This window comes from Toxotes jaculatrix, chromosome 1 (assembly GCF_017976425.1).
Source record: "Toxotes jaculatrix isolate fToxJac2 chromosome 1, fToxJac2.pri, whole genome shotgun sequence".
Taxonomy (NCBI): Eukaryota; Metazoa; Chordata; class Actinopteri; family Toxotidae; genus Toxotes; species Toxotes jaculatrix.
Genome location: NC_054394.1, coordinates 24,941,717 through 24,966,731, shown reverse-complemented (window position 1 = coordinate 24,966,731; position 25,015 = coordinate 24,941,717). Strand labels below are relative to the sequence as shown.

The 25,015-nt window shown below is 41.6% G+C and overlaps 1 protein-coding gene across 1 annotated transcript; it reads left to right on the top strand.

Annotated features, from left to right (window-relative positions):
* Nucleotides 1-1,324: 1,324 nt before the first annotated feature.
* tnfaip8l3 (tumor necrosis factor, alpha-induced protein 8-like 3) lies at nucleotides 1,325-20,904 on the top strand. The gene is made up of 2 exons (XM_041029836.1): nucleotides 1,325-1,661; nucleotides 19,772-20,904. Exons 1-2 carry the CDS (start codon nucleotides 1,616-1,618, stop codon nucleotides 20,332-20,334), a joined length of 609 nt encoding a protein of 202 aa, XP_040885770.1. The 5' UTR covers nucleotides 1,325-1,615; the 3' UTR covers nucleotides 20,335-20,904.
* The last annotated feature ends 4,111 nt before the right edge of the window (nucleotides 20,905-25,015 follow it).

Genomic DNA, 25,015 nt, shown 5'->3' with positions numbered 1-25,015 from the left:
ATTTTTCTTTTCTTTTTTTTTCAGGGGGAGGGTTGCTTGGGAGCAGCAGAACAAGCTGTGAACATCACATGGATGTTTGTTTCACATCACATTTGTTTTTCTTAATATTCACTTTCATTTCAGTGAATTTAGAGACAGCCTGGCTGTTTTGCAGCTAAATGCCCCATTATGGTCACCAGCTACTCATTAACTTTGTTTGTTGTTTGGTGCATGCAGTTAGCATCCAGTGTGTTTATCAGGGCATTCTTCTTTCAAAACAGCTGCTAGTTGCTGGAAACACTGTTGATGAGAGCAGTGAGAGCAAATCAAAACAGTAAAGCTGTGGGCCCTAAAAACCAAAACAATAAGTTGAAAGACACTAATGTGGGTTTAGCAGCCTTGTCCTTTTCCTATTTCCATTTACCAAAGTTTATAGGCAGGGCTCTGACCTTTCAGGCAGCCATTGTCTTCCATTCTTTTGACTTAAATCTGCCCAGTGAAATAATCCCTCACAGTCTTATGTAATGCTAGTTATATATTTACTGAGTGGTAATGAAGTGCTCTGAAGCCTCTCTTCAGTGGTGGACTCAAGGACGAACTGACATTGTGAATTTTTAGGTGTTCATAAGCTAAATGATCACAAAATCAAAAATGGGCACTGTGAAAAGAATGCTGTTATTTTTATTTTGTTGTTTTTTTTTTTTTTACCTTGAAAAGGTTGCCACTTAGTTATAGCATCCTTGTACATCTATCAAAAACTGCAAGAGAGAAAAAGCAGTTCAGTGATGTAAAGTACACAAAAACTGTACAATTATCCATCTGAATTGAGGTGAATTTTTCTGAATGTGAATCATCATCATCTAATAAAACTACAACACTTAATTACCCAAAACATTTCAGATCCGATCATTATTGATGATAGCAAAACCGGCTGAACTTCATGTGACCACCACAGGTAGTAACTGACTGATTTTATAACAGACAGTAACATGTGGTCATGGGATTTTTACTGCTGGAGATGAATTTCAAGTTGCCATGAATGACTCTCTCCCATTGCTCTGCTAAAACACAGGCAGCACTCTTACCCAGAGACAGAGAGAGGGAGGGAGAGAGGAAGAGAGAGAGAGGAAGAGACGGCACTTACAGCATACAGAAAGAGGTAGAGAAAGAGTTTGAGTAGAGAAAGCGTGAAGAGGCTGAGTGTGACAGCACCAAATGAGAGGAGGAGGAGGAGGAGGAGGGACTGAGTGGCAGGGACAAGGGAGGGAGAAACAGAGAGGGGGACGGACCGAGAGTGAGCAAGGGGAGGGAGCATCAGAAACGGGGAAAGTAGATGAGAGGGAGAGGGAAACTGAGAGAGTCAGGAGAAGAGAGGAGAGCAAAGGGAAACGAGACCAAAAAAAGGAGGAGGACAGCTCATCAAATCAGCCCAGTGGCATTCCTCTCACAGCTGCAGTGATCTAGGCTGGAAGGGGAAGTTTAGCTCACCAGGAAAAAAAAAAAAAATACAAAAAAAATTGTATTTTTATTTTTTTCTGTGGGTGAAGCAATCAGAAGACTCCCTGGGAAGAAAAGGGAGCAAGAAGAAAGAGGAATCTGAGACCTTCTGCAGCGTCCGAGTGTCCTGCAGGGGAAGATGGATTCAGACTCCGGAGAGCAAAGTGATGGAGACCTCTCCCCAGGTAAGCCTAACTGAGCCTCAACACCATTACTGCAACTACAATGTTAGTTTCTAACACATCGTTACACTGTAAGCAAATACATTCTACACTGAAGTGTATTAGTTATCCAGAGAGTCAGCGAGTTTTCTTCCTGTTTTCCCACACGTTTTCAGCATTTTCACCAGGTACTGGGCTGTACCTTCATCAGCTCTACCATTTTCCTCACAATGCAGACTCCTTGTGCTGATCTGCAGTTTGCTTGAATCACACTTTGTCAAGTATCTGTAGCTCATTGCTGAGATGTGTCAAAGGCAAGCTGCTGCTGCTGCTGCGAGCTCTGATGCATGTACACTGTCTCTGATGCTGGTGACTGGCAGAGCCTCGTTGAGTGTGCGAATGAAAGCCGGCTCAGTCACCACCAGGAACAGGCAAGCTCCAACACGTGCAGCCAGTTTGTTCATCAACACATCCAGCTACAGAGAGAGCACAGCCTCCCTGAACGCTAAAATCGTTTTCTTCTCTGCGGAGCACTCAGGGAGCATGAAAATGTTTATATTCGCAGTTGACTGGAAGTCGTGTGCGTGGTTGCTTCATAAAAAAAAAATCCTGCTAAAGATGTTTTACGGCGTCAGAGCGCAAGGCAAAGATTTATTGCAATGATGAGCGTTAACAGTTGGACTCACACGTTAAACAGGCAGATACACATACACACACAAACACTCCTTAAGGTTTAGTGTCTCTCACTGGATGTTTCCCTGCATTCCGAGTGTGTGGGCAATTTATTGAACTGTGATCCTGTGGAAAATTCGAGCCAGGAGATGAAACGGCCTTCTGGAGATAAGTCTGAGTTCAAAGATCATGAGTCAACTGTGTCTCCAGGAGGTTTTCATAACACAGCACAGCATACTGGAACAGTCTAATACCTGCACTGTAAGTCATCTAAAACTGAAACTTTACTCATCTTTGCTTTTTCACGTAACCCCTGTAAATATTCAGACTGATGCACTTATCAGGGTATGCTGTTGCCTCAGGTAAAGATTGTTCAATAAAGTTGATGATGATGTGGCTGTTTGTCTGTTTATTTGACAGCGTAGAGCGTTATATATTAATGATGCTCTGTTGAACTCAGACCATCTGTCTGTCCATCTGGCCCATTGTCTGTCTGTCTTTTGGTCCGTTTGCAAAGGGCGAGGAATGGTAATATGAGATGTAGACACATCCTTGGTAGGTGATGGCACATATGTATCATCTGCTGATTTCAGGCAGACAGTTCGAGGTTAAAACATTGCATGTGAAGCCAAAGTTGGTGTACCATGGCCAAGACAATCTGTAGAGACAGACGCTTTATCCATTTCACTTTCATGTGAAGTGATGTACACTGTTTTCTAGAGACTGGGCCAGACGTAAATCACGGAAACATTTTTCTACAGATGCTGTGATCTGCTAAAGCTTCCTCCAATGTAAAGTGGCCAAGTCTTTGTAATGTAAGAGGAATTAACTCTTGTAGACTCGTCTTTCTGGCGTAAAGACAGCAATGTTACACATGTTGAAAAGGAAGGGTGACGTGAGAGCAGAAGCAGAATGACATTTTTCCCAGTCGAGAGAGAGCAAGAGCCTGACTCATACTCAAAATGCATGGTGCTTTGTGGCTGTGCTGCAGTTTCTACTCTTCAGTCTGGTGTCAGTGAAAAAAAAAACTGGAATGCCTCGCTTTATAAGGTCAATTGTCCCAACGAAACCTGAGCAAACGTATTTTGAAAACAAGCGTATTTTGAAAGTCCTGCTGTACACAAACATGACCCTTATCCCTGGATGCGTTGATGAGGGATGTGTGATTGATCTACAACTCTGCCCTTGAGCTATTAGTGGTTGTTGTTTGAAAGTGAGCCAGACATCTTAGAGTTCTACGCTCACCCTCAGATAGTTTTTTTTTTTTTTTTCCAGTAATTAGTCATGTTTGGTACATCCCTGGATATCCCTTGCAGTTGCATCAACAATCCCTCGACCTATCTTGTGCTTTTCTTCATTTGCACATTTCTCACAATGCCTTACGGCGGGCGTTAGAGTGGTTCAAATCATGAGAATATCGTAGCTAGCTGACCTGCATTAGGTTTCAGATAAAGCTATAACACCAAGTCTGCTTGGATTAAAAAAAATGCAGTATGTTAAACAGGTTCTGGGGGTGGAAATGTTTTTATTATTGCCTCTCCCTGATGGATCACTCACAGGTGAATGTATGTTGTTCTACAGTATGTTCAGTTGACAGAAAAGGTCTTGTATTAGGATTACTGATCTTTGCTGCAATGAAATCTCTTTCTAGTAGCTAATGATTCAGCATTCAATTCACACAAAACACTCAAGACAACTGTTTCAGGAGAGACTTGTGTATTATAGCTCATATTTTTAGGACGGGTGGTCAGAATCAGGATTTGGACTATGTTGTGAGACAGAAATTCACCTTTTCATTTTTTCCTGTCTGCTCCACTGCTCTCTGTATCTTTTGTTGTGTTAAAGCACAAAGACCAGCCACAATACACTGAGCTCTGCTGTACAGTAACTACTCTGAAAGAAATACAGTTCAGACCTTGCACAAAAATACACACACACACACACACACACAAAGGCTCACATTTTTTCCCATAATCATCCAGTCATGCAATGAGCACGCCGCTGACCATACCAATACCCAAGAACTGATTCATCCAGCAGTGCTGTCCTTCCTTCCTGTGGTGGAGTGGAGATGACCACACCTAATTTATGAGTCAAAGTGAGGCTGACTGTAAATACACCTGTTCTGCCGGAGCACTGTTGGAGTGCACATTGCACAATGGATGCGCAACAGAAATTAGACATTTGCATTTCACTGAACACTGACACTTCTGTGGAAGTTTGATTTCCAGATTCTCCTGAATTTTCGTATGAGTTGTTTGTTTATTTAGTTGCTGTATTAGTTTTACATTATGTTGGAGGACAGTGAATAATCAGCCCACGGTCTTCTTTTGGCTGATTCATCGTGGTGATGCGACTCTCTATAACACCATAACCAAATCTGCCATCTGCAGAGCTATTTCCAACCTTTCGTGTTTACTTCAGATTCTCCATGGAAAGCAGACTTGTTGAAAAGAGAAGCTGTTTAGCTGTTGCAATAACAGCTGTGAGATTCATGAGGGCATGAGGGCTGTTGCTGTGGTTCTATTACAAACAAAAAAAACTGCAGATGTTGTTTGATGACACAACTGAAGTTTAATCTTCAGCCAGGTGATGTTCTCGTAGTGAAGTACCGACACATTCACATGCTAACAAACTCTACAGCTCTGTTGCCCTTGTTAATTGCCACTAATCCACACTTCCACAAACACTTCAAAGATCTCAGAAAAAAAAAACATCCCTTCTGCATTAGAGCAGGCAAGGAGCACCCGGCAATCAGAGGAGAGCTTCTGCCTCATGATTGCCATGTTGGCAGAATGGCCACATGCTTTACACATGAGAGACAGGCAGAGTGGGCCAGCACTGCATACACTGTAACACTCCCATACACCAACAGACGCACACAGACTGAGGAAATGCACACACTCTTCTTGCTCATTCCCTTGGTCTTGTGCTCTCCCAACACATGCGTCCCTGAGTTTTTTTTTTCCTCCGCCTTTAATCTGGCCCACAGATGGAGAGTGCTCATTGCACCCCAGCCCGCTAAACACACACACACATGCACACTCACACACACGAGACACCAGGAGCTGGTTCTGGAAAATTGCAACATGAACTGAGAAAAAAAAGAAAACAGAAGTGAAGCCGTAAGTGGAAAAGACGACTCAGGAGAAAGTGGTTTTTCCTCTCGCTGCAGTGAAAGACAAATCCTAAAACTCCAGGTCCAGGTCTCTGACCGGCATGTGAGTGCATTTTCCTGTGTATGCACATGCATGTGCTGACATGATAATACTGTGGCATTTCATAGTGTTTGTGGGACATTTGGAGGCAGAATTGTTTCCCCACAACTGAGCCATTACTGAAACATGGCATTAGACCACAGAGGCATTTTGACAAGGCCTCATAGACACACACTCAGGAGGAGGAGAAGGCTGTGGTTTCACTGGAGGGCCAGGCGAAGCAGAGCAAATAGTCACTAGTGGCGTCTGGTGTGAGACGCAAGCTGTTTGAGGGAGGGCAGTGTGTATTAAGGGAAGGCTGGGCTGGCGTCAGTGGAGCATTTAGCCTATTCAGGTATCTCAAACTATGAATGCTGTACAACTGTGATGCAGGCACTTGTATATGTATTGTTTTATTTCTTCACTTGTGTTGACTTAAAATAACAATCACTGCGAGACATTTTTGAAGAAAGATGTTTCTTTATTTAGGTCTGGTTTCTGGTTTCAGTTCAGACTTTATGGTTCACACAAGTGTTTTCACCATTAGTGTCTGATGTGTTTGTGGAAACCACTGCAGTCTGGGTTTGTCTTACCTACCGTCTCCTAACATGACTTTCGCATGGAGGTTATTTCAAGTTAAATGGAGACTGTTTCTCTCCCACTTATAACTTATGACTGCAGCGAAAAGGCAACAGAAAATGAGTAAGAGTGGGAGGCAATTACTCACAGAGCTTTTCACACTTAATTCTGGCACAACTCAAATAACTGTGCTGATTATAGCTCTGTAAGGCTGCGCTAGGAGAAAGTAGAATACCCATGTTCAGCACAATATATCACAACAGTTAGTGTCGCAGTATGTCACTGTAAGCTGCTTTTAGTATACCTCTTTGTTTCTGGGAGGTAGAAGACAGCACAACGAACAGAAGTAGAAAATACGGCACCTATATTTGTGGCTTTATACGTTTCATGGTGAATAATAGCGACAGAGAGAAACTAAAATTCCACACTCTCTTATCCTTTAACTCTGGGATTTGAATTAACTCATAGAAGATTAGCTTTTGGCCGGTAGTAGAGAGGGTTAAGCTGAAAGAAGGAATGTAGTCACTAAAAGTCAGAAACAGCTACAAATGTGTGTGTGTTTATGTGAGTGTGTGTGAACCACAGTTATTTCCTGGTCATTAGTTAGTGGTGGGTTGGCAGCCAAGGGAGCAGCAGCACTTTGGCTTAACACTAAAGTGTGTCATGCACAGTGAGGCCCTTCAAGGCCAAATCTCAAAGTACACCCAATTTTATCACGACAGTCAAAGCAAGAGCAACCTTTTAATTGAGGCAGCACATACAGCTGAAACAGCCACCCCCCCCTTTCCTGGCTAACCTTTGCTCAGCTAATGTTAATGTTTATAACTGTGCTACTTTTCTCATTGAGGGTTTATTTCAGTTGTCTTCTTGAAAAGCTGCAACATCTACTACTGTGCTGGCTATTAGAATTTAAACACCTGTCATCTGAGAGCAAAACAACAACATGTACGGATGGGATGCTATGTTTGCCTCGCTCACTGGAGCTGTATTTGTCAAATGCAAAATCTTCTATCGCCAAATTCTTGAAGTCACGCCCGGCTGTTCCACTAACTCTCATAACTCAGTGCTCATTCAGCATTTCTATCTTTAGCCTTTTTGAAAATGTTAAACATGAGGTTAGTCATCCATATTCTAATATAGCTGAGTTCTACCATGACACATGCACTTATGGTCTCATACTAGTGTTTCCTAAAGGCCACTAAATACACAATTAAGTAAACCACGTTAAAAGTGTTTTATTTTTTAATGTTGACATGTTTTTATTTTTGACTGATTCATTGAGTTGTATGACACAGTGATGGATAAAATAATGTGGGCTGTGTTCTCTGTAATTTGCATGATTACAAATGTCACCGTGATCCCTTGAGCATCCCATCAGCCAATGGCATGCTGCCAAAGCATCATGGGAACTGTAGTTACCATTAACATAATCCAGCTGCAATTACATTTACTTCAAAACGTATTTGCTGATGTAAATTTGTTATGTATACATGACAGGGTTGCTTTGTCAAAGAGGTAGAGTTCAAATTTTACGGTCCAGAGCAGTAAATATCCATGTGGCACTACGGAGAGAGAGCCCTCATGATAGAAACCCACTGAGATGTGGATGCCAGAGGTAGAGAGGTTGGCTGGGACTGGGGGAGGGAATTCAGCTCTATATAAGGTCAGTGGCAGACTGAGCTTCGCTGTAAGTGATTCGAAGCTTCCCAGTGCCTCAGCTTTACGTAAACTCGGTCAGAGTGGGTGAACTAGTAAACAAACCAGGAGGCCAGAGTTATGGGAAAAGCTGGCAAAGCCGGGGTGGTTGTGCATGCAAGTATTTGTGTGTGTGTGTGTGTGTGTGCCTTTGCGTGCACGTGTGTGCCTCTTTGTAAACGATGCCACGGCATGCTGAGACTTGGCCGAGGTCTATGAGAGGAGCAACTCACCCAGGGCCGGAAAACACTTTACTTCCTTGCCACTCACGCTTAGCTCAGTGTTGTAGATCTGCTGAGAAATGGACAGAGAGGAAGAGATAGTCAAAAAGAGATGAGAGCTCCACGAATGTAAGACAAAGACACACACGCCATGGCCAGTTCTTAATACAGCTGCAGATGAAAAGCGAAAGAGGGTGAGAAGATGTTTTTGATGTTCTGTGGGTCTGTGTCTGACATAAAGGGACATTGACAGGAGCAAGACAATCAAAATATGGCCATATGATTTCACCTCTCGTTCTTTAACACTCCCACCTCCTCCATCCTTCTTTCCATCACTCCTCCATGCTCCTCATAAATGATTTGACATATCTGCAGACGTTTAGAATAGCTGCGATCGAATGTTTTTTGTCTGTGCTAATGCATAGTGTTATTCAGGCAAACATATCCACTTTTTCTTCTTTTTCCAGTTCCCTTCTATTAATCTTGACTGAATGGTGTGAAATGAAAATGTACATATTGCCAGCTCTTCCCATCCCCTATGCTCCTCTCTCTCTCTCTCTCTCCCTCTCTCTTTCTTTCTCTATAAATAGCTGAGTTTCTTTATTTCAGATGGAAAGAGTTAAGGGAACTTTCTGTCTGGGTTCCAGGCCAGATAAAGTAAGGAAAGCCCCAATATTTTGTCCTCGAGTGTTTTTTATTAGGTCTCAGTCTCACAGTCTGTCATTACATTTCACACACAAACACACACCCACACATTTGCACCAACTTTCTATAAATAGAGCACCACTGTATTATGAATCAAATAATTCCTTCAGATGGTTAGTGGCCACATCTTTTCGTAAAATCTTGCACAGTTGCACTTAAAAGTGATCACACATCAATCAAACACCATTTCCTGTGCTGTCTCACATTTTCATATATTTTTCATCAGGGAAGACTGACTGTCGTTTTTTGCTTTTGTTTAAGCTCACAATGATTATCTGCACCGTTTCACTATATTCCAAAAAAACTGCTGTTCCTGTGTGCCAGCTCTGTTTCAGAGACCCACCTGACTCTGGCTATTCATAGCCATAAATCCAAAACCTGGCCAAAGTTTTGGCCATGGAAAATATGTATATATAAATATCTTTTATTTATATGAAAATGTTCAGTATTTGCCTCCAACCAACACCCACCTAACAGGAATTTGTTAGCTGGTGATGGAGGTAGAATACTTTTCCAGAGACGCTCTCAGAGGACAGAAGCAAAGAGGAGAAACAGCCTCCAGCCAGTTCCCATGCCCAGATAACCAGCTAACTATGGCCTGGCTCTTTAGCTAAACAATGACAGACCTCAGTAAACTACAGCTGGTGGAGACATTAGCTTTACAACAGAGGAACGGTCAAAGGGCAGGGATCTCACAGGGCCCTGAGGTCCATGCTGTGTCTTAACAGGATGTCCTGTATACCACTTCTCATCCTCTGATGACCAGATGCTTCTGTTGTCTTCATAAAGAGGAGTGACTGTGATGAAAGCCTAGGGTAGAGCTAAAGGTGGAGTTCAAATTGCTGGTACACCCCAACCAACACCCCCCCACCCCCTTCCCACTACTGTTCCTTGTGACAGGCGATCAAGCCAGCGGCACATTAATCAATCAGACATCTCCTGCCACTGCCTCATTTCGCCTCATCTCTTCGGTTCAGCTCTACAGGGACACGGCCATTAAAACTAAGAGACAGAGAGAGACAAAGAGAGAGATGAGGGACGGAGCATTAAATAAGGCTGTGCAACAGCCAAAGGCAATCTGTTCTTGTGTCCCTCCTGACTCAGAGAGGCTCCTAAGTGCTTTTCCCCGGACTGTTAGTCACAATAGAGACACTTAGACCAGTCCTCGGATAAACACACTTAGTAGTTTCAAACACAGTATATCAGACCTCTTCATTACAGCTACATTAACATAAATCGGTTTGCTGTTACTGTGAAACACTCCTAACAGGTTTGTCTGATTTTCATCCATTATGCATTTGCAATAAATGCTGGGTCAAACCATGTTTTTCCTGCTCATCGCTGCGCACGTATTCTGACCAATAGACAGAAGAAATACAGAAAGTATTACACCTAAAGAGTAGAGGCCCAGTAACCATAATCCATCTTCATTTAGACTGCTTGTTATGCTTTAGTTTTGACTGTTCCATTCAATTAAATCCATCTTTCTTTTGACTTACTCTTAAGTCCACCAGCCAAGAAAATGTTAGAGAAGTGTTTATTTGAGGTTTTGTAGATCACAAAACTAAAACGGTTGCATTTTATTATGACCACAGTGATCCCATCTGACCTGACTTTGTATTTCGTACTACACCATCAAAATCTTTGTTAACGGCCACACCTAACAGACTACCTCTTTGGCATGCTCAAAACAAGTTTGAGTTGAGTTTTGTCCTCCAAACACTCCTGAGATATATATATAGCCATAAATACAAACAAACAATGAATTTGTTTATTACATAACTGCCACCAGTTTGTTTTTAAGTTAGCAGCTGTGATCTGTGTATTTCCTGGTATTGCACTTTCTTCCAGTAAAGCACGAGTTAGCTGTTACCTGTACATTCCAGTTCCAGCCACAGACACTAAATGGTCCACATCTACAAAAGGGAATGAACTTTAAACTCTGTAGCCAAACTTCACACAAATGAAAGTCATTAAGGTATTAAAAAGGAGTTATTTATTAACCCCAAAGGTCTGAATGCCCCTCTACATTCTGAGCAGCTGTTAATGGCACGGTGAATGACCTCTTTCAGCAGCAAAGTGCCCTTTGGAAACTGGCTCAGAGACAGATTTTACATGTCATGAATAATGCACATCAGTGCACTACACTGTACTGTGTCTCACTCTCTGTCTCTCGGTAGAAAACATATCTTTCTCAATCTTTATCATCCCCAGTTACCTCCATCTGGATACAAACACACGCATGCATTACATCAGACAGAGAGTGTGCAGGGGTGGTATGTTTGAGTCATCTTCTGATTTGAGCCGTGGGAGTCAAAAATACGCCAGTACAGAGCCTTTGCAGGTCCAGAGTGAGTGGAGGAGAGGCACGAAATGACAAAAAAGCCTCAATTTATTCCACCGCCTGGATACTTCTGCAGCTCCCTCCTTGTGGATGGAGGCCTGCATCGTGATGTATCTTCAGGCACTCTATTTACTCTGTTTACTACTTGTGTGTGTGTGTGGAAGTGAAATCGCAGATGTGAACTAAAAAAACAGAGTAAATTTGCAAGTCAGAAGTCTGCAGCCTAGAGAGTGACGCTGGAAAATAAACACGTCTCTCCTCCAGCTCTGCTAGTCGAGTTCTGGTACCAGCTGGCACAGCACACCATCCTCTGCTCCCCACTCCAGTCCACTGGCCTCTCAGGCTTGCTTAACACTAACCAAGCAGGCTATTTAAAACCCCTTTACTATTGCTGAATGACCCACTCCATTGTTCGCCTCAAGCCTTGTAAATGCAGCCAGAGAGAGTTTGCAGCGACTCCTTATTGGAAACCAAAGCTAACGAAAAGGACAAGGCAAAAGAAGTGGAAGTCAAGCTGTCACCCTTGTTTTCTTCTCCTGTGCAAAGAGCATTTTCCCTGACATTTTCTAGGTATTGATTCATTGTTGACGTTGTGTTTGTACACTGTGAAATGGCAGTGCTGATGGATGACAGATTTTATTGCTGAAGGCTTTTCCTGGACTTCATGACCACACAAGCTGGCAGACTTTAAAGTCTGTCTCTTGCTTGTGAAATATGAATGTATGCAACTACTAGAGAAGTTCAACTTTACAGTACACATGAGGCAAAACGGGATTAGCAGTGTTCAGCTGTTCCCTTTATAAAAGAAAATATCAGAAAAGGAAAATGTCTGGAAAATGACTGCTGTTTTAGCATTTATAGGGTGCAAAGAATTACTTAGCAACCATTCATTTCAGAGAGGCATGTATTGGCTATTCAGTTATACATATACTGCCCATGAATGGAAAATGTTGCAGATGGAAATAAAGCAGGGAATTTTACTAATGGTGACAATCAGGAAGCTTTGCACAGCTCAACAGCTTTTTTGTTTGTCACTCCTACCTCTTTGCATCTTTGAACTTGGTTGTCTGTCAGCAAACTTTACTGTTTGGCTGCTTGATGTGTTTTTAATGTAATGATGTTTAGAGGAAGGAGTGGAAATGCTAAGCAGTTTCTCTTTTTCCTTTCCATTCTTCTTCTTGTCTCTTTTTGACTGTCACACTTTCATTAGTGCTAACAGTCACCCCTACTTGAATGACTGTGTATGAAAACCTTGTTATTTGAGCATGTGGTGGTGAATATATTTATCTGCATCTATGTGGCAAAATACTAAAATAAAAACATCACATGCACCTGTGCAGAGAGTGACCTGGTTTTGTCCAATACTAAACATGAGCGTGTTGCTATTAGCAACCCCAAACAGGGAAGCACTGATCAAGCATTGTGTTTCCTTGTGCGTGAGTGAGTGTGTGTGTGTGTGTGTGTGTGTGTGTTTCAGATACCTGATATGGTCAGGATCTTGAGCCCTGCAGAGGCTCTGAAAGGCAAATCAAAGCAAAAAAATCAAGCAGAAGTAAATGACTCAGCTCTCAAGCCACTGGTTATTTTAGTTTATTATTTTCATTACTTTCTGTCTCTAGATACTTTTACTTACTGTGTTTTTGTAATTGTTTTTTTATCTACACATATATACACATCCATTTACACATCCATTTCCTTATCACAGCCTGACACTGATACATTTCTGCTGATTAAAATCACTCACTTTGTTTAGTAATTTCATTTTAAAGGATCTCATTTAGTTTGGCTTTTATCTTAGTTTTAATAACTTAGTAGCTAAATACAGATCAGTTCAGTCATTACTATCAATATATTTAATCACCACTGTAAATAAGTAGTTTTCTTAGCTGTGAGAATTACCAACTGTATTCTATTTATCCTTAAGTTGTTTTTTTTTTTTTTTTTTTTTTGCTGTAGAGACATGAAGCCCAACACACAAAAAACAGCCACTGAAAGACACACAGATTCACACAGTTGCTTCAGTCAGACATACATGTTCTGCAACGTTCCGGCTGATAAACCCACAAGTGCCTCCAGCGTTGACTCGGTAAAGGCCAGTCAGCCCCCGCCAGTGTTAGCTGCTGGTCCTGCTAATGGCTCATTCCTCTGGTTACTCTGGAACAAGACCAACACAAGCCTCAGGACCCGTCTCACAGCCCAGCTGCCCAGCACACTGCAGAAAATGTCCAGATAAGCAAGTCATTTCATCTAGAGCTGAGTTTTATCTCTTAACATAAGTAACAAAACTACTGATGGGCCAGTATAAGCTGACTTAATGCTTCACTATCACCAGCTCAGTCATCAGCTGACTAGTTATGTCCAAGCATATTCATGCGGGTGTACAGCACATTACAACCTGACATTTGATTTTCACAGTGCTGTTCCTGCCACACGTCTCTCCAGCACCCTAGCCTCTTAGGGTTTATGTGCAGTAAGCCTTTATTAATACAAAAGTACTTATCTATTATGGCAAATGCACCTTGTAACTTTCCGGTCGCGAGTTAGATAAGAAAATCTGCACTTTCACATCTATTTATAATGTATAAGGATGCAGTCAGCAGCCAATTAGCTTATCTTAGCACAATGACTGGAAACAGGGGGAAATGGCTAGCCTGATTCCATCCAAAGGTAACAACTCCACTTACCAGCACAAAAAAACACACACACACACACAAGCAGGATAAACAAAGTTCAATAACAACAATTTGCTGTTTAATGCGGAGTTATGTGCACAGAAACTTGGACGTAGCACCCGTGACGTCACCCATTGTTTTCGGGGAGTCGGTTTTGTGACCAAACCATGGGCATTTGAGCTGCGCCATTTTTGATTTTAGTGGGAGTGTACTTTCCATATTTGGCGGAGACGCGGTTACTCTACGGGTCAGCAGCAGCGGTCAGACGGCCGAGAACCCGGCCACTTAGCTCGGAGCAACCAAGCGAGCCTAAGGCTAATCAGCGAGGCCGACAAGCTAAGCGGCAGCTACACGCAGCTACATCCACCACACGACAGTCCCCGAGTCCGACCCGACTAGCTCGACCCCATGTAACCGCGACACACAGCAGCCGCTTACTGACGGAGCTGCTCTGCCCATGCAATGTCGGACTTTTTAAACAGAAAAATGAGACGAAATAAAATTGTAGCCTAGTATTCCCGCTATAAACAGACTCTGAGAGCACGGAACATACCGCAACAGCGTTCCTAACATTAGCTGCTCCGGTCCTCTATCTGTATCAGCAGCGACCATAAATCGGCAATTAAGTCATAAGCTAGCGGCAAAATATGCTAATACATGCTAATTAGTGCAAACATCCAGGTAAAATAGCGAGAAATTTACTTAACGAAAAAACTGCAACACAGACTCCTTCGACGGTCGGTTAGTACAGTCCACACTACAACAAGCCACACTGTCACAAAAACCTATCCGAACATTGGCTAACAAACACGGACACTGCAGCCCTGACTTGCTGGAGGTAGCCGGAGGCCTCTGGATGTAGCCGCCTAGCCCAGCCGATGCTTTAGCAAAGAGCTAACTGCCAGTGCCTGTCTATGGGCTGTCACTCAACGTAATCATGCCCTAATTTATGTAAGAATTTTAAGCCTAAATAACACTAAAACGGTTGCAGTACAAAAAACTGGACTGTTTCTTGGCCTTGAGCAGTTGCCAGGCAACCAGCAGAAACTCCAGCAAGTTACAGGTCATGGCCAAGAAATAGTCTGACATAACTATCCATAAAACAGCACAATGGCATTTTTACAGCTCTGATGGAAATAGGTAAGCTTCAACCCTCTTTCTCCACTCCTTGTGCTAAGCTAAGCTAAACAACAGCTGGCTGTAGCCTTACATTTACTGTGTCTGCATCAGCTTTCTAATTTCTGTCAAATTCTCTGTCAGAAAGGAAATGAACATGTTTACCAAAATGTCAGTCTATCCATAAAGGGGCGATTATTTATTAACGGACAAACATTTGTTTTGTTTTGTTTTGTTTTTTTTTGTTTTTTTTTTTCTTTTCTTTTTTGCAAAGCTATATGCTATAAATGGTCACTTTCTTGATATAAGAACTGACAGGAAGATAAATCAGTGCAGATGGACACTTTTTGCAGTGCACCACCTTTAGCGGGGCCGGCTTGGCAGGTCTCCATGTTCCACACTGGATGTATGTTCTGATGCAGCGCAGCAGAAACTGTTGACTCAGTGCTCTAAAAACATCAGGCGGAACAAAGAGAGACTGTCTAGTCAACAACCACGGCCAGAGAGCAGCAAGCACCTTACTAATCCTGATGTTAAAAGTAAACTCCACCAACTCCCAAAACACTTTTATGTAACCACTTTGATGGGCTGATGGCTTCTGCGACTGGCCCTACATTGGTGGAGAGCTACGCTCCTGGTTTGTTTTCAGCGTATCCGTTTTATTTTGTGAAAACTTTACACTAAATGACACGATACAGAGAAGATAATGAGCAGGCAGGAGAAAAAGTGTGAGAGCAATGAGAGAGATAAATAACAAGATAGACAGTTTTCTGGCCATCTCTCCCCTAACAGCTTGGACTCTTCTCTAACTCATTCTGACACCCTGGCTCATGCATGTCACTCATCTCAGCCTCTGGGTGACAGGCTGTATGTGAGTGTGTGAGAGAGCTTGGACTTCTCAGTGTCTCCATGTGCACTCTTATAATCATCTACCCTCACTTACTGTAAGTGCAAAAATCTCCAGCCAGACTCTGAATCACCAACCACTCTGACTCACACCTCAGGCAGCCTCATGTCCATTCTTCACAGTATTTTCCCCCCACAATGCTTCATGTTTTTTGCTTACATTCTTCACCACTCTGGGATGTGCAAACAGACTTGAGACAGGGGTCAAGGCAAGTGAGTCGATAGCCACCTGCTGGTCCTCAGAAAAGGCTCCAGGCTGTGTGGTGGAGGGTGGCAGAAGAATAATTAGTCTAGTTTTAGCTCTGCACTAAAAACAGAAAAGATCCAATCAGTTCCTTTTATGCAGCACTCTTTTCAGTCGTGAGTTTAACTCATCTTCGCAGTGATAATCACAGATCTTGGTTATTTCATCGTACTGAAGAGAACTTCATTTAGAAAGCGACTGGTCACACGTACTGGTAGGGTCCAAATCCAAATAGCCTGCATGCCCATTGGTCTGACAAGGCCGGCTTTATGGAGCAAGCTGTCACCTTTATCAGTGTGCCAGGGTTTCAGAAATCTATCCAGTTGGGTTTCTGAATATCAGAGGCTCACTGGAACAAAGAGCTGCTTCAGAGAAACAGGAAATGACAGTGACAAAGAGAGCCTGTTGATGAGAGGAACAGATCTGCCTAATGAAAACCACACTTATATATCCTGATGTTGCTATTCAAATGTCATGGGACCTATCGTACTGCTGTTGTGAAACCTACATGCATGTTGTCTGTTCATCACTTCACGCTATATAGTTTACATCTATTATCTTTAGGAGCAGTGTCTAAGCAGCAGCCTGCAGGGATGAGACAAGTATGTCTCTCAGACTGATGCTAAATGTGGAAAAGCTATGATTTACTCAGTCACTGAAGGCTACTCTTGATGCTGTTGGTTGTGGTAACAGTATAAGTGAGGACAGTTTTGCACCACAAACACTTTTTCATAAAGGAAAAATAACTGACAGAATAGACTGTCCACATATGAACATGTTTTGTTTTTTTTTTTTTTTTTACTGTTTACTGTTATTACTTTCTTAGATTAACCATTGTTATTCACATAAAAAAAGTTTTAGGTTGGGTTCACTCTCATCTTCCTCATCACTTTTTATTTGCAGCTTTGATAAACCTACTGTTTACAACCAGCACCAAAAGGCAGATGGACAAACTTAACTACTAGCAGATGAAGAAAGTAGAGCATTTAGCAGCTAAAGAGCCAGATCATTTCCTCAGGAGTTGTTAGAGACCAAAACAGAGCTAAAAGGACAGCAGTAACGTTGCTCTGTGCCTGCTGTGTGTGAACTGGAAATTGTTGGCTAATACATTAACCATAACTTTTTTACTTGTGAATATGCCAGCCATGTTTCCAGATGTGTTTGATGAGCAAGTATTGCACTCAAACACAGTCTAGAAAAGCTAAAATCTTACTCCTGTTCATTAAGTTTTAAGTCAAGTTATTATACACAAGGATATTCATTCTGCTCATCCCTCTCTGTGTTTATACAGCAGGTGTTGATTTAAATCATATAAACACTGTAAATGTTTTTTTTTGACACTGTCAAAGTTAAACAATCCTGGTAATTTCTTTCTGCAGGTTTGACATCTCCATTCTCACCCACTCCACTTTTGTCTAACATATAATAGGTCTCATAATCGCACTCACGAAACTGCACAAAGGAGAAGTAAAAAAAAGAAACATTAGATCTTTTGTACTGGGAAATGACTGTAGACGAAGACATTTGCCTTATTAGTTGTTAAATGTCATGGTGGGCTAATTATATGTACATGAAATGCCATTTAGCATCAGACCAACACACGAAATGTCACTTCTGTACATTCACATGAAATGCCACAGATTGGGTTTCTCCCTGTTGTTGTGCAGCATTCAGACTCTTTTGTATGTGTGTTGAAATAACACTCGCGCAGAAGCACACACACCCAGATGATGTGACAATGGTGTGAATTCTGCATGGTCACATAGCTGTCTGTTTTAATAAAATTATAATGACAACAAAGCAGGTGTTCCTCTTTCAATTTGGGCTCATCTGCTGTTATGTACTGAGCCCTCTGGGCAATGACGCCCCCGTACACGCTCCCTCTCTCTCTCTCGTTCTCTCTTTCTGGACATATATGTAGAGGAGAAAAAGGCTGACAATGTTCCCAGTGAACAGGAGGAAAAAGTGAAGCCCTTTTCCTTGGCTTTAATCATAATATGAGTTATCTTGTGTGTAATTTGTAGCTGGGTGGCACCTAAATAAAACCCCCTTCCATCCTCCCACTCCTCGCATTCACACAGACACATGTTGGGCTGTTGGCATTGCTGTATAGGGACACAGGCAGCCTTTGATGTTCTCCTCTATGATAGATTGCGACTGCACTGGGACATGGCACGAAACTGTGATCAATCTGGACTTGTAGAGGAACAATGTGCAAAGAGGTTCTTATCTGTGTACAGCTGTTTGATGTTACCCAGAGCAGATAGTCATTCCTCCCATAGTCAGCCCGCCACACCGCTGCCAGCTCCAGGAAGGACGCCGCCCTGCTGTAGAATGTGGCTGCACCGCGTTTCATCTAGTCCTCAGCTTTCACTTGTTCCGTCTGTGTTCTGTGCTGAGTTACTTTTCTATCTACAAACCCCCTCAAAGTAAAATGTCTTTTTAAATTTTTTGTCAAATAAACTTTTAGTTTGTTCGACTTCTGCATATCCAAGTTTGGAATGGATTGGATTTGGCCTTTGTTCATGCCAAAAAAAAATGAATCATCCAAGAGCAGTTTGCATCAAAGCTGTGCCTTCATATTTACTGAGATGACATTAAATACTGCTACCAATTTTCTTGTTACACAACAGAAAGTTGTGTAACAAAAAAAGAAAAAGCCTATGTCTTCTTCTGAACATCTGAGAAATCTATACTTATGACCAGACTTTTTTTTATTTTTTTAGCACACAGACTTCTTTATGCAAGGACAAAGTAGTCAGTGAAAACTGGTGAAAGGAAGGACCTATATTATCATTACAGCTGGTCAAGAGAGTTTCAAAAGCCTTTTTGTCCAGATGGACGTCAGCTGTTACATGTAAACATACTTATGGGCAGTTACTTAAGGGCAGTTCTTAGAGACCAAAATAGTAACATGCTCAGATATTTAATGTAAAAGTGCTCAATTTTTTTGACATATCATGCTTCTCCTTGGGGAGTGTAGATCATCCACACAGGACCTTATCCTGTCAATATCTCTTAATTGCACAACATGTTAATCTGTTAAAGTCTGTTAATCAGTTAATTTACCTTATGTCCTTTGAAAAGTACCAGAATCATAAATTTGCTTTCAGCTGTGAAAAGAGGATTCATTTTGTGTTTTGCATTCATTTTCCAACTCAGTACAATGTCCTCAACACCTGGCTTCACTTGTAGAAATGGACAAAATTCTATTCAGGTATAGGGTAATTTTCTAAGCAGGTAGATATTCACAGCAATAAAAGAAAAAAACAACAACAACAGCACCATACAACAGACAAACATAAAGACTAACTGGTGAACATAGTGTTGCATTCAGAAGCTGAAGAGTGTCGAGAGAACATTTCCCTCAGGAGTTGGAGTACACAAAACAGAGCTAAAAGAAGAATGAATATTGGACTTACATTCATCATGCAGACACAGACATAACTGCAAATAAAATGCTAATGTTGTTCCATGTCTGCTGCATGCGTGCATAAGCAGTTGTTTGATAACATATTTGCCATATCACCTTTATAAGGTGATGGTATCCCCGTGTTGTCTTTCCAGCTTGTTGTGCTGCCCCCAAGTGGCTAAAACAATCTAATGATACTGCTTTAAAGAATCAGAGCATGACAAGCTGCTACCTCAATAAGATCATTATTCCACTGTTTTGTTTGGTCTACCGTTGCTTTAAGTGAGTATGTTGCAGCCAAGATTTCTGACCTTTAAGACTAACCTTGCACTTTTTGCCTTTCTCTGTCTTTCTCTTTTCTCTCCCCACAGGACATGAGAGCTTCAACTCTCGCTCCCTGGCCCTGCAGGCCCAGAAGAAGATCCTCAGTAAGATGGCCACCATGGTTGTGGCGAACATGCTGACAGATGACACTAGCAGCGAGATCTTGGATGAGCTCTACAAGGCGAGCCGGGAGTTCACCAAGAGCAAGAAGGAGGCCCACAAGATCATTAAGGACGTCATCAAGATCGCCCTCAAGATTGGCATCTTATACCGCAACCACCAGTTCAGCCCCGATGAGCTGGACACAGTGGAGCGCTTCAAGAAGAAGATGAACCAGGCGGCCATGACAGCAGTGTCGTTCTACGAGGTGGAGTACACCTTTGACAGGAATATTCTGTCAGAGCTCCTGCTGGAGTGCAGGGACCTACTTCACACCCTGGTGGAGCAGCACCTGACCGCACGCTCACATGCACGCATCGATCACGTTTTCAACCATTTTGCCCACGGGGAGTTCCTGGCCGAGCTGTACGGGGACGGAGAGGAGTACAGACTCTCTCTGAGGAAGATCTGCAATGGCATCAACAAACTGCTGGACGAAGGAACGCTTTAACCTCCCACACCTGACCTCTTTCACCTCTAGCTCTTTCTCCTCTTGCTCCTTTTCTTGCTGGTCTCTCCTGCCTCCTTCTATTTCCTTTTCTCTTGCTCACCCCCTGACTGCTCATATCCTCTACCTTCTTTTTGCTCTTGTCTTCCTGTTTCTTCTAAATCCATTTCCATGGAGCTAGTTGTAACATCCTGCTGCTGTGGTTCAATGAGGGAATTTTATTAGACTGTCTCTCCACTCAGTGGATCATTGCTGCACACTGGGACAGCCTGTTTCGCGTTGTATGCATTTTATCATTCCAAGTCATCCCCTCTGTCTGCAAAAGTGTACTGTACCAATGGCCAAAAAACATACATTAGGTATATTTGGATATGAAAGATAATCAGTAGTAGTGATCTGTCTCTCTCTCTCTTTGTATGTGTGTGTGTGCACATGTGTTTGTATGGGATTCTCTTGAAAAATGTGTTTGTACATAAGACCAACTATGACATGGTGTGTGCGTATTATGTGTCTGTGTCAGTCTTCTCTACAAGGGTGTAACACTTGTCTTTTATTAAAGATTTCTTGTAAACATTATTTTGTAGTTCTTCTGACAACAATACCTCCATGTGAGCTGGGAGAAGTTGTAGGAAAGATGGGTTTGTTCCTTCCTGTTGGCAGTCAGAATGATAATTTCCTCTCATAACTCATTTCTTAGTCAGCATGTGAAGGAAAACAATGATATGCCTGCGTACTGACCAATTACTTTCAGAATGATGCCTTAAAATTACTAAAACTAAAATACCTAAAGACATTGCTGCCTCTTCATAAGCATAGCCAAAATGATGAAAAAAAAAATGCATGGATGGATCAGATCTGGAAAATAAGCCACAAATGATGCATTAAGCTACCGCTTTCCTGTCCATTTGACCCACACGCACGCCAGGCATAAATATGCCAACAGACATGAAATGAGCAGGAAAATTGCTGATTTGTCATTTCTGGTTCATTAGTTGCCCTCTGTTCTATTCTGCTCCCTGGTCCAGGAAAACATATTACTGGTGGCTTGGTGTGACTCCAGCTGAATTATTTGGCAGCCAGTGGAGAAGAAGTCCAGTTTTATGTCTCTGTCTCCTCGCAGGAACACAAAACAGACAGACCACCCACCCACTAAGCACCTATTTACAGTCATGTACTTGCTGCACATATTAGGTTAGTTATGTAGTTACAGTCTATTTGGATTTTAGTGGACATTAAGAGAAAGGTGGCATTCATTTCTTTAACCACATTTTCTTCTGATGCCCTTTCTTCTATTTGTCTCCTGCTGTTGGACAAAATCTCCAGCTGATTCCAGCTGCATGAAACAGACAGTCTGTACACTAGAGAGAGATAGCGTGTGTCAAACACATAATTCATAATGTGGATAAGTTCTGAATAGAGAACAAGAAGAACAGACCACACATATATCTTTTGATGTTGTTCTGAGTTTGACTGCAGTGGGATTTTACAGACTGATACAATCTCTTTATCTAACCTCTAAGGGCCTGCAGGGAAACTCAACACTACAGTAGTTTGGTACAGCACATACACATAAATTAATAAGTATTAATAAGACAGGAAACATGGTGAAACAGTTAGCCTGGCTCTGTATCAAGGTAAAAAAAATCTCCCTACTAAACACCTCTAAAGCTAACCAATTAACATGTTATATCTTGTTAGTTGTGATCTCCTGCCTGTAGCTTCATATTAAATGGAGAGACATGAGGGTGGTATTTATCTTCTCATCTAACTCTTGGCAAGATAGCAAAGATGTATACTTTGCAAAATCTGTAGCAGCATGGTTGGAGATGTGCTAACTTTTGTAGCAGAGTAGGTCAAGCTCCTAAAATGTTAGATACTACAACAATACCACCAAGAGCCCAAACTGCCTGCAGAACCCACTTCTTTCAACTTTCATGCCCCAAGATTGTAAAATAGTCTCCCAAGCAAGTTCCTCCAGAGCCAAAGAAAACATGGTACAGCTGTTTTCACTGGCTTGGTAATACCCATGACTAATAAAGTGACCTACAAAAGCACACACCCAACTCACAAACCAAACATAAAATACATGTCTTCTCCCAAAGATGCCATCCAAAGGGATCAAAGGACGCGGAGGGAGTCATCAGCATCATCACTTAATGTCAGCTGGTGAACGAGAGGCCGAATTGTTGATAATGCCACTGGGAGGTCACATGTTTGCGTCCCACTGCAGGACATGTGACCTTTCAAGATGCTGTAGAGGAACACAGAGAACTACTGGCTCGTTCACTGTGACTGCCTGGAGGTGGCAAAATTTAAAACTAGTATAGCTAGTAAAACTGCATAAAGGGTAATTTTAAACAAAGGATTTGGCAGTGTGACAGATGTGCAGTGGCATTTACCCCACAATTAAGTAATAAAAACCAATTTGCATGCAAATGAATAACAGGATAGTGGTGATTTTGCTTTTTTCCTGAACATTTTTCAGCCTCATTCGCCTTTTCTGATTCTTTGTACTACTCTTTACTACTACTACTCTTTGTTCTCCACTGCATGTAAGAGGAATGCATAGACCTCTGGTGGTGAAGTAACTCCTAACACAGCTAAATATTTCACTGAGAATGATGCTCTCAAGCTGACAGCTGTCAGTCACAAAAACCAGAGAAACCAATTAGAAAGGAACTTCAAGTCAAGGTTTATCAAAGGGATTTCACTGTGATATGGCTTTTTTTTTCTATCCAAACTGCTCTTCAAATGGAACAAAGAAAGCACTTAAAAGGGGACCTATTTACACAGACCTGGTGACCACGGATAGCAATCTGAAGAGAATATAAGGAGAAGGAATCAGCGTGTCCACACAAAGGGCTGTTTGTCCCAATAAACCAGAGGGTTTCTTTGGAAACACCGAACAAATGAAACATCCTACGCATACTGTTTGAAAAAGCCTGTAAACAGATGACATATCTTTCCCTCCTCTGAAATGAGTCCTTAAGTTAGTCCTTCAGTCTTTCAAGTCCTACAAACAGTTTGCCTCTGGGTCTGATATAAAGAGAAAATTCATGTGCTGCCATCTCTGCCTTATTCTCTGGAGACAGCCTCTGTTTAGACCTTCCCAAAAGAGAGTCAGAGGGCATTTTCAACATCAGAAAAACTCAAATAAATACTGTGTCAACAGTGCGCCCCACCACTTCTCCACTCAAACATACACTCATTGTACTCACACACACACACAGCCAGTGATAATGATTCTCATGTTTTTGTGTTTGTTTTTTCCCAATTTAAACCAACTACACTAAAAAAAATAAATGACTGGCTGAACAGAATACACTGCTTTATTTTGTAATGTATTTCTGGTAAAAAGAGCAATTGTTTTAAAACTCCACAGCGGAAGTAATATTTCTATTTTTAATACGTATCACTATATCTATAATTACATATGCTATAATGTGAAGACTCCATGTCAATGTAGAGGACCAGAAAGCAGAAAGTACAATATGCAATATGCAATATTCCCCCTAATTAAAAAGATTCTGATTTTAAAAATGGTAAGAGGGTTAAATCTGATTTCCATGGCGGCCAGAAACATGTTAAAAGATACTTCCAACGAACTAATGTGATCTTACAGAGGCAGGAATTATTTTTTATCGCGCTTCTTTGTTATTATTTCCCCTGCAAAATACACTGCACATTAGCCAAGCGAATTCAGTTTGCTTTACTAATTCAGCATCTACAAACCATTCCAATGCTAACCCTTACTTTTATTTTACATGGTTATTAGTTTTTATTTTGTTGTTTCTTGTTATCGCTATGTGGCCTGTAATTAAAAGGTTACCAAGTAATGTTCCATTTTCAAGTTTGTCTGTGAAACATTGACTGATTACTAATATTCACTAATCACCACTTCACCAAATATGTGCATCTCTATGATCTATAAAGTTTTATTAAGAACTAACCAACCAAAAGCCTAATTTCATTTCAAACTGTGGTATATTCAGTAAACACATGATGGCAGTATATTCTCACTACATAGCACAGGCTTGACCTGGGAATAATTTCCCAGGGCCCACACACAATTTGTTGTTAAAAATTAGGTCTGTGCCTAAAAACATTTGTCAACAACAGTAGTTTACATAAAATACCATGGCTCCATGTATTTAAATGACCATCTAACCAACATACAGAGTGTAGAATTGTACAAAATCAGTTATTGTGACTATTGTATGTAACTGTTCAGGTCAAATGACTTAGAAAAGCATATTCCCTATGTTGGTGTTCAGCTGAAGTCAGTTAGCTGCACGTCAGGGTTAGTTGGTATTCCATTCATTTTCATTGCTCAAAGTAATCTGTCATGTAGGTCTTATTTCATCATTTCTAAAAAGCTAATGCATGAAGCTAGTGACTGTGAATGGGTATCAACTGCCGTCTAAGAAAATTTGACAAATTCTTTATTTTAACGAAGCAGAACCACTGCACCACTTCAGCCTGACTGGAGGTCTAATCAGCCAGAGTGATTGAAAACACCTGTGTGGGTGCAAGGGACCCTCTACACGGTAAGAAGCACAGGTGTAAAAAATCTAATTAATGATGACTGAACTCTATTTAGCTGCTTTGGTTTCAGGGTGCTGGTATTGTGCATGCTGCTTGAGTAGAATGGAGCCATTGGTAAAATTATTAGTAAACATGTCTG

Excerpts from the sequence above, each read along its gene's own strand:
- tnfaip8l3 (XM_041029836.1), top strand. The coding sequence starts at position 1,616 with ATGGATTCAGACTCCGGAGAGCAAAGTGATGGAGACCTCTCCCCAG. Across the intron at positions 1,662-19,771 it reads TGATGGAGACCTCTCCCCAG|GACATGAGAGCTTCAACTCT; the intron begins GTAAGCCTAACT and ends CTCTCCCCACAG.